The sequence below is a fragment of the Equus caballus genome, chromosome 29 (genome assembly GCF_041296265.1).
Source record: "Equus caballus isolate H_3958 breed thoroughbred chromosome 29, TB-T2T, whole genome shotgun sequence".
Lineage (NCBI taxonomy): Eukaryota > Metazoa > Chordata > Mammalia > Perissodactyla > Equidae > Equus > Equus caballus.
This window is the reverse complement of record NC_091712.1, coordinates 32,580,057-32,594,245: the sequence shown is the minus strand read 5'-3', so window position 1 is coordinate 32,594,245 and position 14,189 is coordinate 32,580,057. Positions and strand designations below refer to the sequence as shown.

Here is a 14,189-nt window from a genome sequence, read left to right as displayed (position 1 = left end):
CATCCCATTTTATGTGGTTCATAATGAATCCATTTGTAGAAATCATCATTGAACTCAAACATTGGGAATTAAATCAAAACACTGTGAACATTTAGAAAATATTGTTGGTTTCTTCTCTTTGCTGTTGGATATGCCTGTGAAAATGAAAACTGCAAGAAAAATACTTCATATTTCCCAGGGTTAGAGGACAGGTAGCATTTTCAGAAAATCAATATAATTTCTATGGAACCAAAAACCTTTATCAAATTCTTGAAAAACTGAAGAATGTTTTCTCATTGTTGACTATGACACATGAAATTTTGCTCAAGGACGTATTATTAACTTATTTCTTTCTTCAATAGGAAAATAAAAAATATTTCAAACGTAGTGAACTTGCAAAAAAAGAAGAAGAAGCATATTTTGAAAGATGTGGCTACAAGGTATGAATGCCTGCTTTTATGTTAAGTTGTATATTTCTGAGTTTAAATTTATACAGCTGTTGTGAAAGTAACAAAATTATTGATCTCTGTTCAATTTATCAATGTTATACATTAGCCTATAAATGAGAAGCCATCTGGAGAGGTATGAGTGTTTGTTTTTGTTTTTTCTTTCTTTCTTTTTTTTTTTAAATCTTGAATTTAGGAAAATACATGCATGACTTTTGGCTTGGAATGGTTTGGCTTTTGTGGACGGCATGAAGTGACTTGAGATCAAAGCTTGAACTTTTTTTTTAATTAAGTCCTGAATCTGACACTGCCTCATTTTCATCTCTGCCACCACTCCTCTCCCCACCTCTCCCAATAAAAGTCTCTTTTTAATGGGTTCAAAATGATTTATTCATTCAACAACAGTAGAATTAGCAGTGGTTTTTTCCCTGCTTTCTCCTGAATATTTTAAGCTGTGTTTTTATGTTTGCATTGTTAATAATTCCTTTTGTCCCTAAGTACCTCTACCTGAAATAGAGTGCCATATAACATTTATATGCTTTTGTGTAATAAGGGATCACATTTTAAACACTGCTTCGTCTGTTGGATAGAAATATGTTTTAGAAACAAATGAGTTGTCTGGAATACTTTGTATAATTTAGAAGCATGATTGAAATTATCTTTGAGATTACCTAGTTGAATAATGTATTGGGGTTTTTATTGGGAGGGGTTAAAAGTTATGAGGTGAAGTTATGTTTAAGTTATTTTAAAAGAAGACTATATCTAGTTTAATAATTTTTTAACCCAAGTTCAGAGGTTTTAAAATACTTTTGCTAAATCATAAATTTGAAATCAACTTTTTGCTCGTGAAAGTCAACATAAAATAATACTCTTGTGCATGTAATGGGGAAAGTTCTGAAAATTAATTTATCTGGCATAGCATTTCTAGAAGGAAGCATGAGGAATGCGAATGGTATGTATATGCATTTGATTTTATTTTGTAGTGTTGGGAGAGGGCAAGTGTTAAAAATGTGTTTATATTTCTGATATATTTCTAAAATATGAGGGTTTTTATTTGTATTTTGATATTTTCCATAAATAGATTGATTTCATTTGCTTCTAGTTTAGGAGATTAAAATGTTTTATGTAAATAATCATCTAACAGATACTCAGAAGGAAGTTTTCTCATCTTTTGCTTACCCAGCATCGTCTAACTGAACGTTGATTTGGAATAAGAATCACTTACTATGGGTTTACTCTCCTGACTTACTGCTTTCCGAGATCCCTAAATCTGAATCTTTTCAATTTGTTATAAAGTAGGAAAATAACTTAAAACAGTGGCAGTTTTGCTTTGTTTAGATTGCATCAGTGATATGACAGTACTTTCTTGTTTCTATAGAGGAAAACACTGAAGCAAAATAATTACTGTAAAGATAGTGCTTTTAGCGTTGAGGCCAGCTGGCAAAGTGTCTTAGATCTTTTTCTTCAAGCTGTTAACTGCCATTCTGTAGTTAAAAAGCCTTTTCATCTTGAGATGTTTGGAGAAATACCTAGTGCTTTTTTGTTTTGTTGGGGTTTTTTTGTGAGGAAAATTGGCCCTGAGCTGACATCTGTGCCAATCTCCCTCTATTTTGTATGTGGGACACCGCCACAGCGTGGCTTGGTGAGCGGTGTGTAGGTCTGTGCCCAGGATCTGAACCTGTGAACTCCAGGCCCCCGAAGTGGAGTGTGTGAACTTAACCACTATGCCACTTGGCCAGCCCTGAGAAATACCTATTTTTATGTTTAAAAAGAAAGCATAGATTTTTCTTTCTAAAATGTTTTGATGTTTCCTTCTTGGTAGTTATGAAAATACAGCATGTATTACCTTTATTTCTTTATAGAAGCTAGTTACCATTTTTTAAGACTTGATGCTAATTTGGTTTGTGAAAATACGAAAGTTTAGTTTTTTACCTCAGTTTTCTGTTAGCACTGTTAATACTGATAGACATAACCTTTTACCATAAACTATAGAATCATAATTTATATCATTTTTTCCATATGCCCTTTCTTAATTGAATGTGAATTTTCCCTTAACGTTGATTTTCTTTTGTGTTTTTTTCATCTTACTTCTTTTGGCATTTTAGACTTGTCTTATGGTCAGATGGGAAACCATGTTTCAATATCTTTACAGACCTCACAGTGGGGCTTATAAATTGCTGAACACAATCTTCCTAAACTGTGACTTTGGGCAGCAGCCTCAAGAAAATAGATGAAGAGATTTTTTTGTCCCTGCAGGGTCATGTGCAAGAATGCCCACTCTTTTCTTTGTGTGGTATGAGTAGAGAGGTGCCATTTTTCGTTATTTTTCCACAAGGTTCACCACTCCATTTGTGGGCGAGTTTTGTATAGCTTGGGAATTTTTCTACATGTCCAACAGAGATTTCTGTGCACTTGGATTAGTGGCATTCAGAAAGTAGGATAGGAAAAAGCTAGAGCGTGAGGCTTCACCGGTTTCTGTTAGAAAATCATTCTTTTCTGTGGTCTTCATTGAAACCCAGAGCAAGGATCAAATAACCCTGTAAGATGCTTTGTCTCAAAGAAGAGAAACTATTTGTTTTTAAACAAAAAGTAAAATTCTTTAGAGACTAGGGAGAAAATGAGTTTAAATAGTTTTAGAAGCTGTTCTACTTGAGTCACTCTTGTGTAGGAGAATGCTGTCTCCTCTGTGCATGCTTCCTACTTGGGGTGTCCCTGAAATGGCTGAGTTCCGGAAGCTCTGAAAAGCATGTACGTTTATTATTAACTCTTTCCTCAGAGGAACGTTTAGAAAACCTTCAATATTTAAAACGAGGTTCATTTCTGTGAGTGGCTAATGTACTAGAGTGATAAATATTAACTATACTATATTTTAAAAACTGAATTTCATTTCTTTTCGTTGTTAATACAGATACAGCCCAAAGAGGAGGACCAGAAACCATTAACTTCATCGAATCCAGTATTAGAACTTGAATTGGCAGAGGAAAAATTGCCCATGACTCTTTCTAGGCAAGAGGTAAGTTTACATAAGAGCATTTCATGAAAAAGAAAAATCTTCACAGCATTTGCATGCATCTCCAATTCTTTCTAATAAGTTATATGTCATTATTTCCCATGAGACGACTTACTGAACTAAAAGTACTGTGCAGCTAGCCGGCTTTCTTCATGAGGTTCTAAATTAATCTCTGATGCTGTTATCTTAAACTTTTTAAAGAATATATCCTCCTGAACTTTAAAAACTAAACACATTGTTCTAAATAAGTATAAATACATGTATTCTGAATAATTAAATTGTCTAAATTGTCTTAAATAATATATTATTTTGTAACTTAATTTGTCTTATTTAATACATCTTTCTAGGTCATAATATAGAGATTTGTATAGTTTTTTAAGAGTGTATAATTTCCCACAATATTTTTAAAACCAGTTCTTTTTTAACTGTCATGTAGATATGTCAGCATTTCCCTATTATAATTCGTTCTAAGAATGAGCATCCTTATACAGACATTATTGCATGCATAATAATGTATGATTAATTCCTTTGGAAAATTTTCTAGAAGCATGATTTCTGGGGTCTATGTACTGAAGGCTAAAGACTGTACATTTCTAAGACTTTTAATACCCATTACCAGAGGTCTCTATACCAATTATACCAATTTATACTCTCACCTAAACTGTTTGCCCATACCCTGGTCAATAGCCACTATTATTACCCTCAAAAAAACCCCACAATAACTTAAGATATTCATGTGATATAAAGAATTCAAACTATACAGAAGAGTTCAAAACAAAAATGAACTTTGAACAAAAGGAAACTTTCAGAGAAGAGTGGCTGACTGTAGAAGCTGTCTTGAAAATTAGATGAAGGAATTTTGAATACTTGGCCAGATGAGAAGAATATTAAAGACTTTTTAAAAAATCCATTGGCAACAGCTCTAATTTTGGAGAAGAATTGAGTATCTTCAATGCTTTCCTAAAGTACAACTAAGATAAATGGATAGAAGTTTGAGGGAGGGTAGATTTTAGTTTATTTTGAGAAGCAAAACATACCTGTCCAAAAATGGGATGGGCTGTTTGATGAAGAGAATGATGTCTATTGTTTGTCAGACAGGGTCCTGACTAAGAGGTTTTTGAGGTCGTTGCTCGTTGGCTGGAGCTAACACTAGACGACCTGTTAAGTTTCGTTTTAATACCAAGCTTCCGTTAAACCCTGTGGGAGCCCTGCCAGTGGTTTCTAAGTGTGATGCTATTTGTGTTCCCAGATAAAGTTGTTGGTATTTTTTTTTAATTTGGATCAACCCTATTTTCTTAATTACAATTTCTGTTTTTCCTTTTTATGAAATATAATGTGTATACAAAGAATGAAAAATATATATACAAAAGAATGGATAATTACACAACAAACACCCATATAACCATCAGCCAAGTCAAGAAAGAGTATTATCAGCCCCTCGAAAGCCCTGCATGTGCCCCACCCTGACTGCAGCTCACTTTCTCCTCTGAGGGACACGGTTTTGGTTTTATTGTAGTATTGTGATGCCGACTCTTGGCCGTGGTCATTGTTATTATCAGCTGACTCCAGACTTTATTTTCCGTCTTTGTATAATATTATCACTTCCTCCCATCTTAATGTTTTTCTTATGTATTCTACCACACAGATTGGTCCTTTCCTGAAACAGTCAGCCAAAGGACCTAAACCGTTAGAGTTATTTAAGGTTTGACAATAGCTCGGTATATCTGTTCAGGGAAATTAAAAAACAAACACAACTGACTTTCTGCATTGACATTTCAAAATAAATGTTTGGTCACCTAAAATAGGAATTACTAATAACATAAGGAATTACTATTGTCTTTTGATTTTTTTTTTTTTTAACAGGTTATCAGAAGATTGAGAGAAAGAGGAGAACCAATCAGACTATTTGGAGAAACTGATTATGATGCTTTTCAACGTTTAAGAAAAATAGAGATCCTCACACCAGAAGTTAACAAGGTAAGAAGTCAGAACAAAGCTGGAAGATATCATTGTACCACATCAACTAGGATGGTATGGAGTTCGACTAATTGCCTTATTATAGCAAAAATGGAAAATATGGTTGCCAGATTACTGCTGCTGAATGTAAGTTTTCTTTAATTTTAAAAAAGCACAGTTTAGTGCATTTTGACAAACACATACAAGCATGTAACCACTACCTTTATGAAGATATGGAACATTTCCATCACCCAAGAGAGTTCCCCAGTACCCTTCTTAGCTGACCCCCATATTCCTCCCTCACTCCTGGGCAAGACCTTTGTAAATTGTAGCACCGTAGCTTAATTTTGCTTGTTTTGGTATTTCATATAGATGGAGCCATAGAGTGTGTCTGGCTTCTTTTGCTCAGCTTGTGTTTTAGATTAGTCTGTGTTATTGTGGATATCAGTAGTTTGTTCCTTTTCATGGCTGATGGTATTCAGTTGTATGAATACACCACAATTTATTTCCAGCTTTGAGCTGTGATGAATAAACTGATGTGAATATTCTTATACAAATATTTTTTGGACCTGTGTTATTTTTCTTTGGTAAATACATCTCTTGGGTCAATACCTAGAAGTGGAGTTGTGGAATTGCAGAATAGTAAGAGTAAAGTATGTTTAACCTTTTCAGAAATGCCAAATGGTCAAAGACGTTAGCTCAGGGCCAGTCTTCCTCACCGGGGGAAAAAAAAAGCACCAAATATTTCCAGATGTTATCAGCATTTGTTATTGTTAGTCTTAAATTTTAACCATTCTCTTGTACGTATAGTAGTGTCTCATTGTGGTTCTAGTTACAATTCCCTAATAACTAAAGATTATGAGCATCTTTTTATAGACTTATTGGCCATATCTTTCTCTCTGCAGTGTGTGTTAGTCTTTTGTTCATCTTTTAATTGAGTTGTCCTTTTATTTTTGTGTTATAGGAGTTCTTTATATATTCTAGATATAAGTCCTTTGTCAGATATACAGATATTTGTTTTGTGGCTATTTTCTCCTAGTCTGTGGCTTACTTTTTCTCTTCTTGGTGTCTTCTGATGGGCAGAAGTTTTAAATTTGATGATGTACGCTTTATCAGTTTTTTCTTATATGGCTATTGTTTTTTAGTGTTTTGCGTAAGAAATCTTTGCCTAACCCAATGTCTTGAAGAGATACTCTTCTGTATTTTCTTCTAAAAGCTTAGTCATTTTAGCTTTTACATTTAGGGCTCTGATCTTGTTTTATGGCTCAGGGAATGGTCTGTTGGTGACTATTCCGTGGGCTCCTGAAAAGAGTGTGTTTTATGCTTTGGACAGATGTCAGTTACAGTAGTGTTGTTCAGATCTTCTGTGGCCTTCTTAACTTACCTGCTTGCTCTATCAATTACTGAGAGACAGGTGTGGTCATCTATGGCTGTGTAACAGACCACTCCAAGACTTAGTAGCTTAACATAATTTATTATTATAAAATCTTTTTCAGTTATCTGTGACTGTAACAAACCACTCTGAAACCTGGTAACTTAAGGTAATTTATTATTATCTTTCACAGTTCTGTGAGTTGATTGGACTAAGCTAGGCAGTTTTTTGTTGTTTTTTTTTTTAAAGTATTCTTTTTGGCGAGGAAGATTGGCCCTGAGCTAACATCTGTTGCCACTGCTCCTCTTTTTTTTTTTTTTTCTCCCCAAAGCCTCAGGACATAGTTGTATATCCTAGTTGTAGATCATTCTACTTCTATTTGAGACGCTACCACATAATGGCTTGATGAGAAGTGTGTAGGTCTGCGCCCAGGATCCAAACCAGTGAACCCCAGGCCACTGAAACAGAACGTGTGAACTTAACCCCTTGGCCATGGGGCTGGCCCCCAAGCCAGGAAGTTATTGCTTGTGGTCTTGCATGTGTTACAGTGGGGTTAGGGCTGTGGCTGAGGTCATGTGAAAGTTCCCCTGGACTGGCCTTCGAACTTAGCATAATACCCTTAAAGGTTCACCTGTGTTGTAGCAGGTGTCAGAATTTCCTTCCTTTTTAAGGCTGAATAATATTCCGTTGTATATATGGACCCCATTTTGTTTATTCATTCATCCTTGATGGACATTTGGGTTGTTTCTACCCTTTGCACATTGTGAATAATGCTGCCATGAACATGAGTGTACGAATATCTCTTTGAGCTTCTGCTTTCACTTCTTTTGACTATGGTGAAGTGGAATTGCTAGATTATAGGATGATTCTTTAACTTTTTTTTTCCAAAGCATAAATGAATTTTTAAAAATTGTCTTTATTTTTATTATTAATGTTCTCAGCAATTTGTTTTTCTTTATTTTTGGTCCTTTCTAACACTTTCTTAACCTAAATTCTTGGAACAAGTTAGTGGATTTTGTAATGCTTCATTTCACCAACATTTATTTCTCTTCTATATCCTGAGTCACTTTCCTTATCAAAAGATAGTATAAAATACTAATGTGAACTATTATTAAATTTTTATTATCTGATTTAATTTTTCTACTCATGTTTCATTACTTGAAAAATCTTCTGGCTTTTAATATTAATTTATTACAACCTGCTGTATTCTAATCTTGTTCAAGCCTGTCCCAAATACTAGAGTTTCTTATTTGTACATTTTTTAAATTGAGGTATAGTTGACATATAACATTAATTTCAGGTGTGCAACATAATGATTCGATATTTGTATATATTGCAAAATGATCACCACAATAAGTCTAGTTAACATCTGTCACCATACATAGTTGTAAATTACTTTTTCTTGTGATGTGAACTTTTAAGATTTATTCTCTTAGCAACTTTCAAAAACGCAATACAGTATTATTAACTATTGCCGTCATGTTGTACATTACATCCTCAGGACTTATTTATATTATAACTGAACATTCTGTTTTAAATTGATAGCAACTTAAGTTTGAATGCATTCTAAAGCTTTTCGCTTTTACTCTCTCCTGTCCATGTTTTATATTTTCGATGATACAGTTTACATATTTTTATCTTGTGTATCCCTTAACTAATTAGTATAGTCATAGTTATTTTTACTACTTTTGTCTTAACCTTTGTACTAGTTTTTTTTTTTTTTTAAAGATTTTATTTTTTCCTTTTTCTCCCCAAAGCCCCCTGGTACATAGTTGTGTATTCTTCGTTGTGGGTTCTTCTAGTTGTGGCATGTGGGATGCTGCCTCAGCGTGGTCTGATGAGCAGTGCCATGTCCGCGCCCGGGATTCGAACTAACGAAACACTGGGCTGCCTGCAGCGGAGCGCGCGAACTTAACCACTCGGCCACGGGGCCAGCCCCTGTACTAGTTTTATAAGTAGTTAATCCACTACCTTTACTATATTTTTACTTTCACCAGTGAGATTTATGCTTTCATATGTTTCCGTGTTACTAATTAGTGACCTTTCTTTCCTTAAAGTCCCTTTGACATTTCTTGTAAGGCCAGTTTAGTGGTGATGAACTCCTTTACCTTTTGCTTGTCGGGAAAACTCTAATTCTCTTTCAATTCTGAATGATAACCTTGCCAGGTAGTGTTCTTGGTTCGAAGGTGGTTTTTCTTTCAGCACTTTGGGTGAGCATGCCACCGTCTTGTGGCCTGCCAAGTTTCTGTTGGCAGATCTGCTGCTTGTCTTGTGGGGATTCCCTTGTACATAACAAGTTGTTTTTCTCTTGGTCCTTTTAAGATTCTCTCCTTGTCTTTAACTTTTGACTTTTAATTATAATGTGTCTGGGTGTGGATATGTTTAACTTTTTGAGGTATTGGCATACTGTTTTCCACAGCAGCTGCACTGTTTCACGTTTCCAGCAATGCACAAGGGTTCCATTTCTCCATATCCTAGCCAATGCTTGTTATTTTCAGGGTTTTTTTTTTGATAGCCATCCTAATGGGTGTGAAGTAGTATCTCATTGTAGTTTTGATTTGCATTTCCCTGATGACTGGTGAGGTTGAGCATCTTTTCATTTGCTTATTGGTCATTTGTATGTCTTCTATTCAAGACCTTTGCCCATTTTTAATTAGCTTGTTTTTTGTTGTTAAGTTGTAGGAGTTCTTTATGTATTCTGGATATCAATCCTTATCAGATATATAATTTGCAAATATTTTCTCCTCTTCTGTGGGTTACCTTTTCACTCTGTTGATAGTGTCTCTCATGCACAAAAGTTTTTAATTTTGATGAAGTACAACTTAGCTATTGTTTCTTTTGTTGCCTCTGCTTTTGGTGTCATATCCAAGAAGTCATTGCCAAATCCAATGACATGAAGCTTTTACCCTATGTTTTCTTCTAAGAGTTTTATAGTTTTAACCCTTACATTTAGGTCTTTGATCCATTTTGAGTTAATTTTTGTATATGGTATAAGGTAAGTGTCTAGCTTTAAGGCTTCCGTTTTTATCAAATGGTCACAGACTGGATATGAATAGAATGTAGAATTTGCTGGTTTGTTATAAACATAGTTAAAGCCTAGGATATAGATGAGACACTAGTTTGATACTGTTGACATTTCTGAATGTTTCGGGAGTTCAGAATAATTGCAGTGAGGTCAGATATTTAAGTGCACTGGGGAGATGGGTTAGGGACTCTCATGGAGACCTGCTTACTTTCACTAGGCTTCAGTAGAAAATTACAGCATTTATGAATATTCTTATTTGGATTTGTCACTCATATACGTTTTATTTTTCTGACCATCAGACTAGCTATTGTACATACATTCTTTTAAATTTAAATATATTCATAAGAATTAACCTTGAGCAGTGATGAAAGCTGTATAAGTTGAAATCTTATTTGACTCTAGTTTTATTAAGCTCTTAAACTCCTTGTAGAGAGAAAGGATGAATAGTGCCTATCATTAGTGAATCAAAAGTGAAGCATCAGTGAAATTGCATATTAGGTGTAATTTTTCACCTCTCTCAGGGGTTGAGAAATGATCTGAAGGCAGCTTTGGATAAGATCGATCAGCAATACCTCAATGAACTTGTGGGTGGTCAAGAACCTGGAGAAGAAGACACACAGAACGATTTGAAAGTTCATGAAGAAAACACCACAATTGAAGAGTTAGAGGTAATCTGTACACCCACTTCCCTCATCCCCCATCACACCTTTGGTTCCCTAACCGGATGGTTGAGTCATTCGATTGTTCAGGTCAGAACACACTGTTGTCTTTGGTCATTACAAAGGCCCTTCTTTTATTCCATGCTTGTATTTATTTACTCCCTTTTTTCTCACTCTCCACTCACATCTCCCTACTTCCTGCCTTCAAAAGTAATCATTCTTATATGTTTTATATACATCCTTTTATTTGTTGGTGGTCTTGTAAAACCAGTAGTGCTTTGTATGCATGTGTTTTTTGGGTTTTTTGAGGAAGATTAGCCCTGAGCTAACATCTGCCACCAGTCCTCTCTTTTTGCTGAGGAAGATTGGCCCTGAGCTAACATCTGTGCCCATCCTCCTCTACTTTATATGTGGGACACTTACCACAGCATGGCTTGCCAAGCAGTGCCATGTCCCCACCCAGGATCCAAACCAGTGAACCCCTGGCTGCTGAAACAGAACGTGCGCACTTAACCGCTGTGCCACCAGGCCAGCCCCTGCACGTGTTTTTGATTTACATAAATGATATTGTACTTTGAAATTCTTCATTCCCTTTTTTACTTTTCTGTTTTCCACTTAGAATTATGTTTTTAACATCCATCCCTCATGCCTTATGTATACCTAAATCTTTGATGTTAGCTGCTACATAATATATCATACACTGTGGCATTCACTGCCTTTTACTTTTTGTTCCCCCGTAATGATGGACAGCTAGATTGCTCCCAGCTCCCTAATACCACAGGCAGGTTTGTGATCAGCAATCTCGTACCTAACTCAGTATGGACTGAGAAGCAGGATTGCTGGATTTATATATAACTTGTCTAAGTACTTCGAAGTTGCTCTCTAGAATGGCTGTACCAGTCTACACTGCCACCAGCAGTGTGTGAATTTCTTGTATCCCTGTCAACACTTATAATTATCTTGCTTTCTAATTTTTGTCACTGTGTTGAATGTGGAGTGATATGTGTAATCTTAATTAAGAAGCAGTGTTGTATCATCTAAATGTCTACTTTGAACCAAAAATATGGCTTAGTTTAAAGCTCTTAATGCTTAATAAAACATAAAACGTTGTTTTTCTGTTTCCTTTCATTCCTGGCTCTTGCACATGTTGCACTCTCTCTGAGAGAGATCATAGTTGAAGAGGCTGCTGTTTTAATTGCATTAGCCCTCACCCCAGTGCCTATCTATGGACCCTAAATTTTATTGGAATAATTGGTGAACAACTAGTTCTGGGTTTTTTTTTTTTTTTTTAACAGCTTTATTAAGATATTTACATACTATACAATTACCCATTTAAAGTTTGCAATTCAGTTACTGTATTCACAGGCTGGTGCTGCCATCATCACAGTTATTTTAGAACATTTTTGTTCCCCTAGAAAGAAATCTCATCTCCATTAGCAGTCACTTCCCTTTCCCCCCTCTGTTGTCTTTCGGTTCGTAAAAGATAGCATGCTCTAGGTTTTTTTTTTTTTAACTTATCTAGAAATTCTATCAGGTTTTTAAATAGAAATAGAACAACATATGTAATGAAGACCCATGTTTAGACTGGTGTACATATTCGGTTGTCGCTCTTTACTAATGAGCAGAGGCATTATATTTCTTCAGGCACTGGGAGAATCTTTAGGAAAAGGTGATGATCATAAGGACATGGACATCATTACCAAATTCCTCAAGGTATGTACTTTTAGGCTAAGAAGGGCTAACTTTAAGAAAGGAGGACATTTTGGTTGGCTAAGAACTGTTCTTATATTTTTGGATTGTCAATGGTTAAAGACTGGAAAGGGAAATCTTCAGTAAACTTTCTTGCCTGTACACTGTTTATGATATTGCTGTGCACTTGGATAGAGAGGTTAATCAAAGAAAATGTATATATTTACTTTCCTTGTGGCACTTTTCTTTGAAGCTGACTTATTAGTGTAAACACACAGATGAGAATCTCAGCAGTGGAATGAACAAGAAGTTTGAGGAGTTCTTAATTTTTTCTAAACACTCTAGGAACGAGTGCAATGAGGGCAGGGTTCCAGAAGCTTTTAGGAGTGGTTGTTGACAGTAAGGAAAGGAAGGAGATAGAAGGACACTGGCAGTGAAAAAAGCAAGCATATCAGTAACTTTTCAGAGATTTCATTTTCTCTGTTCTGCAGGTAGCTGCCTGTTCTTGCTATGGTTAGCTCATTCCATCTTTCTTCTCAGCTTTTCTCTCTTTAGTGGTCTGGGTAAACTATGTGGAAATCCCAGATTTATTTTAGCATTTATTCACAAACTATTTTTGTTCAGGCCAAGAGATTTTTGCAAGAAATGCTTTCACTTGTATTTACAGTTTAAATACAACATATTAGTCATCAAGATTCTGAACATATCGAGGATATGGCATGGAACTAGCTGGGCATGGGAACTCACGTGAACTAGAATTTCCTCTTTGCAAGGTACTGCCCCAGGGGAGTACATCCTGCTCAGCCTTTGCTGTTTGCCTGCCTCTATAAAGGGTGCACTTTGTGCAGTTGGACCCAAGGAGCACTAATGGAGTTTTCCAGGGTGGGGGTTGGTCATAATTTTTTATTTCTCTTCTTTTTTTCCTTCCTTCTCCTTTAGTCAGATGCTTTAGTGGGAATTTTCAATAGAATTGTGGTCTCTTACTGCAAAAGTAGAAATTCTAATTACTATAACAACATACTTGGAAGATTGATTAAATATCACAACACATATGGTATTATGGCTGATAAATCTATGTGGGTTGAATTTTATGTAATAGAAATGCAAGTAAAGGTTTATTTCTATCAAATAGTTACCCATGAAATTTGATAGATCTTTTTGGGGAAAATGGATTATCTTGAGCTAGGAATCGGAAAGTTTGTGACTTGCCAAAGGTGCTTCAAAACATACATGACAAAATAAGCAGAAATAGTCGTTAAATATTATTTGATATTTTTATTAGTCAAGAGATTTAGTGTAAGGATGATAGTATACTGTTGTTTGTGTTAGAAAACTTTTAAGCGTATTGAACCACTGGGTGGCGTTGTAGTCTAAATTTATCCATTCTTTCAACAGTTTCTTCTTGGTGTTTGGGCTAAAGAGTTGAATGCCAGAGAAGATTATGTGAAGCGCAGTGTGCAGGGTAAACTGAACAGCGCTACTCAGAAACAGACAGAGTCCTATCTCAGACCCCTTTTCAGGAAGCTACGGAAAAGGGTGAGAGATTCCTCGAAAAATGCTTTTATTAACTGACTTTTAAAAAATGGAATAAAGTTAGAATAAATGCAGCCGGTAATTACACAGAGTAACTTCAAAAATTAGTTATGCTTGTTTTTTCTTTTCCAGAATCTTCCTGCTGATATTAAAGAATCAATAACAGATATTATTAAATTCATGTTGCAGAGAGAATATGTGAAGGTACATGTATATAATGTTCACTTAGTGTGGCAGTATTTTACATAGGAGATTTAAGAATAAATGTGAAATGAACTAGTAGTAAAAAAAGCTTTTATTTTCTAATGTTTTGTCAGCTTTATCGTTAGGCATTGAACAATGAACTTTCAGAGCTTACTGTATTTTTCAGTCATTTCTAAGATAGAGCTAAATGTTCTTAAGAGCATGAACTTGAACTAGGCAATGTTTGTTTCATGAATGGGATTGAATTTCAAAGTTTGTGGATTGTTGATTATGGCTTGGAACAAATTTTCCCATAGAAACAAAGTTATGTAGATTA

General features: G+C 35.2%; 1 protein-coding gene across 2 annotated transcripts in view; it reads left to right on the top strand.

Moving 5' to 3' along the window:
* PRPF18 (pre-mRNA processing factor 18) overlaps nt 1–14,189 on the top strand; it is a 46,582-nt gene that overhangs the window by 16,274 nt on the left and 16,119 nt on the right. The window contains exons 2-9 of one of the 2 annotated variants that reach the window (XM_023631887.2): nt 342–419; nt 535–561; nt 3,334–3,438; nt 5,299–5,412; nt 10,310–10,456; nt 12,092–12,160; nt 13,532–13,672; nt 13,802–13,873. In XM_023631887.2, the coding sequence (XP_023487655.1) occupies nt 342–419; nt 535–561; nt 3,334–3,438; nt 5,299–5,412; nt 10,310–10,456; nt 12,092–12,160; nt 13,532–13,672; nt 13,802–13,873 (753 nt within the window). 2 annotated transcript variants of the gene reach the window in all.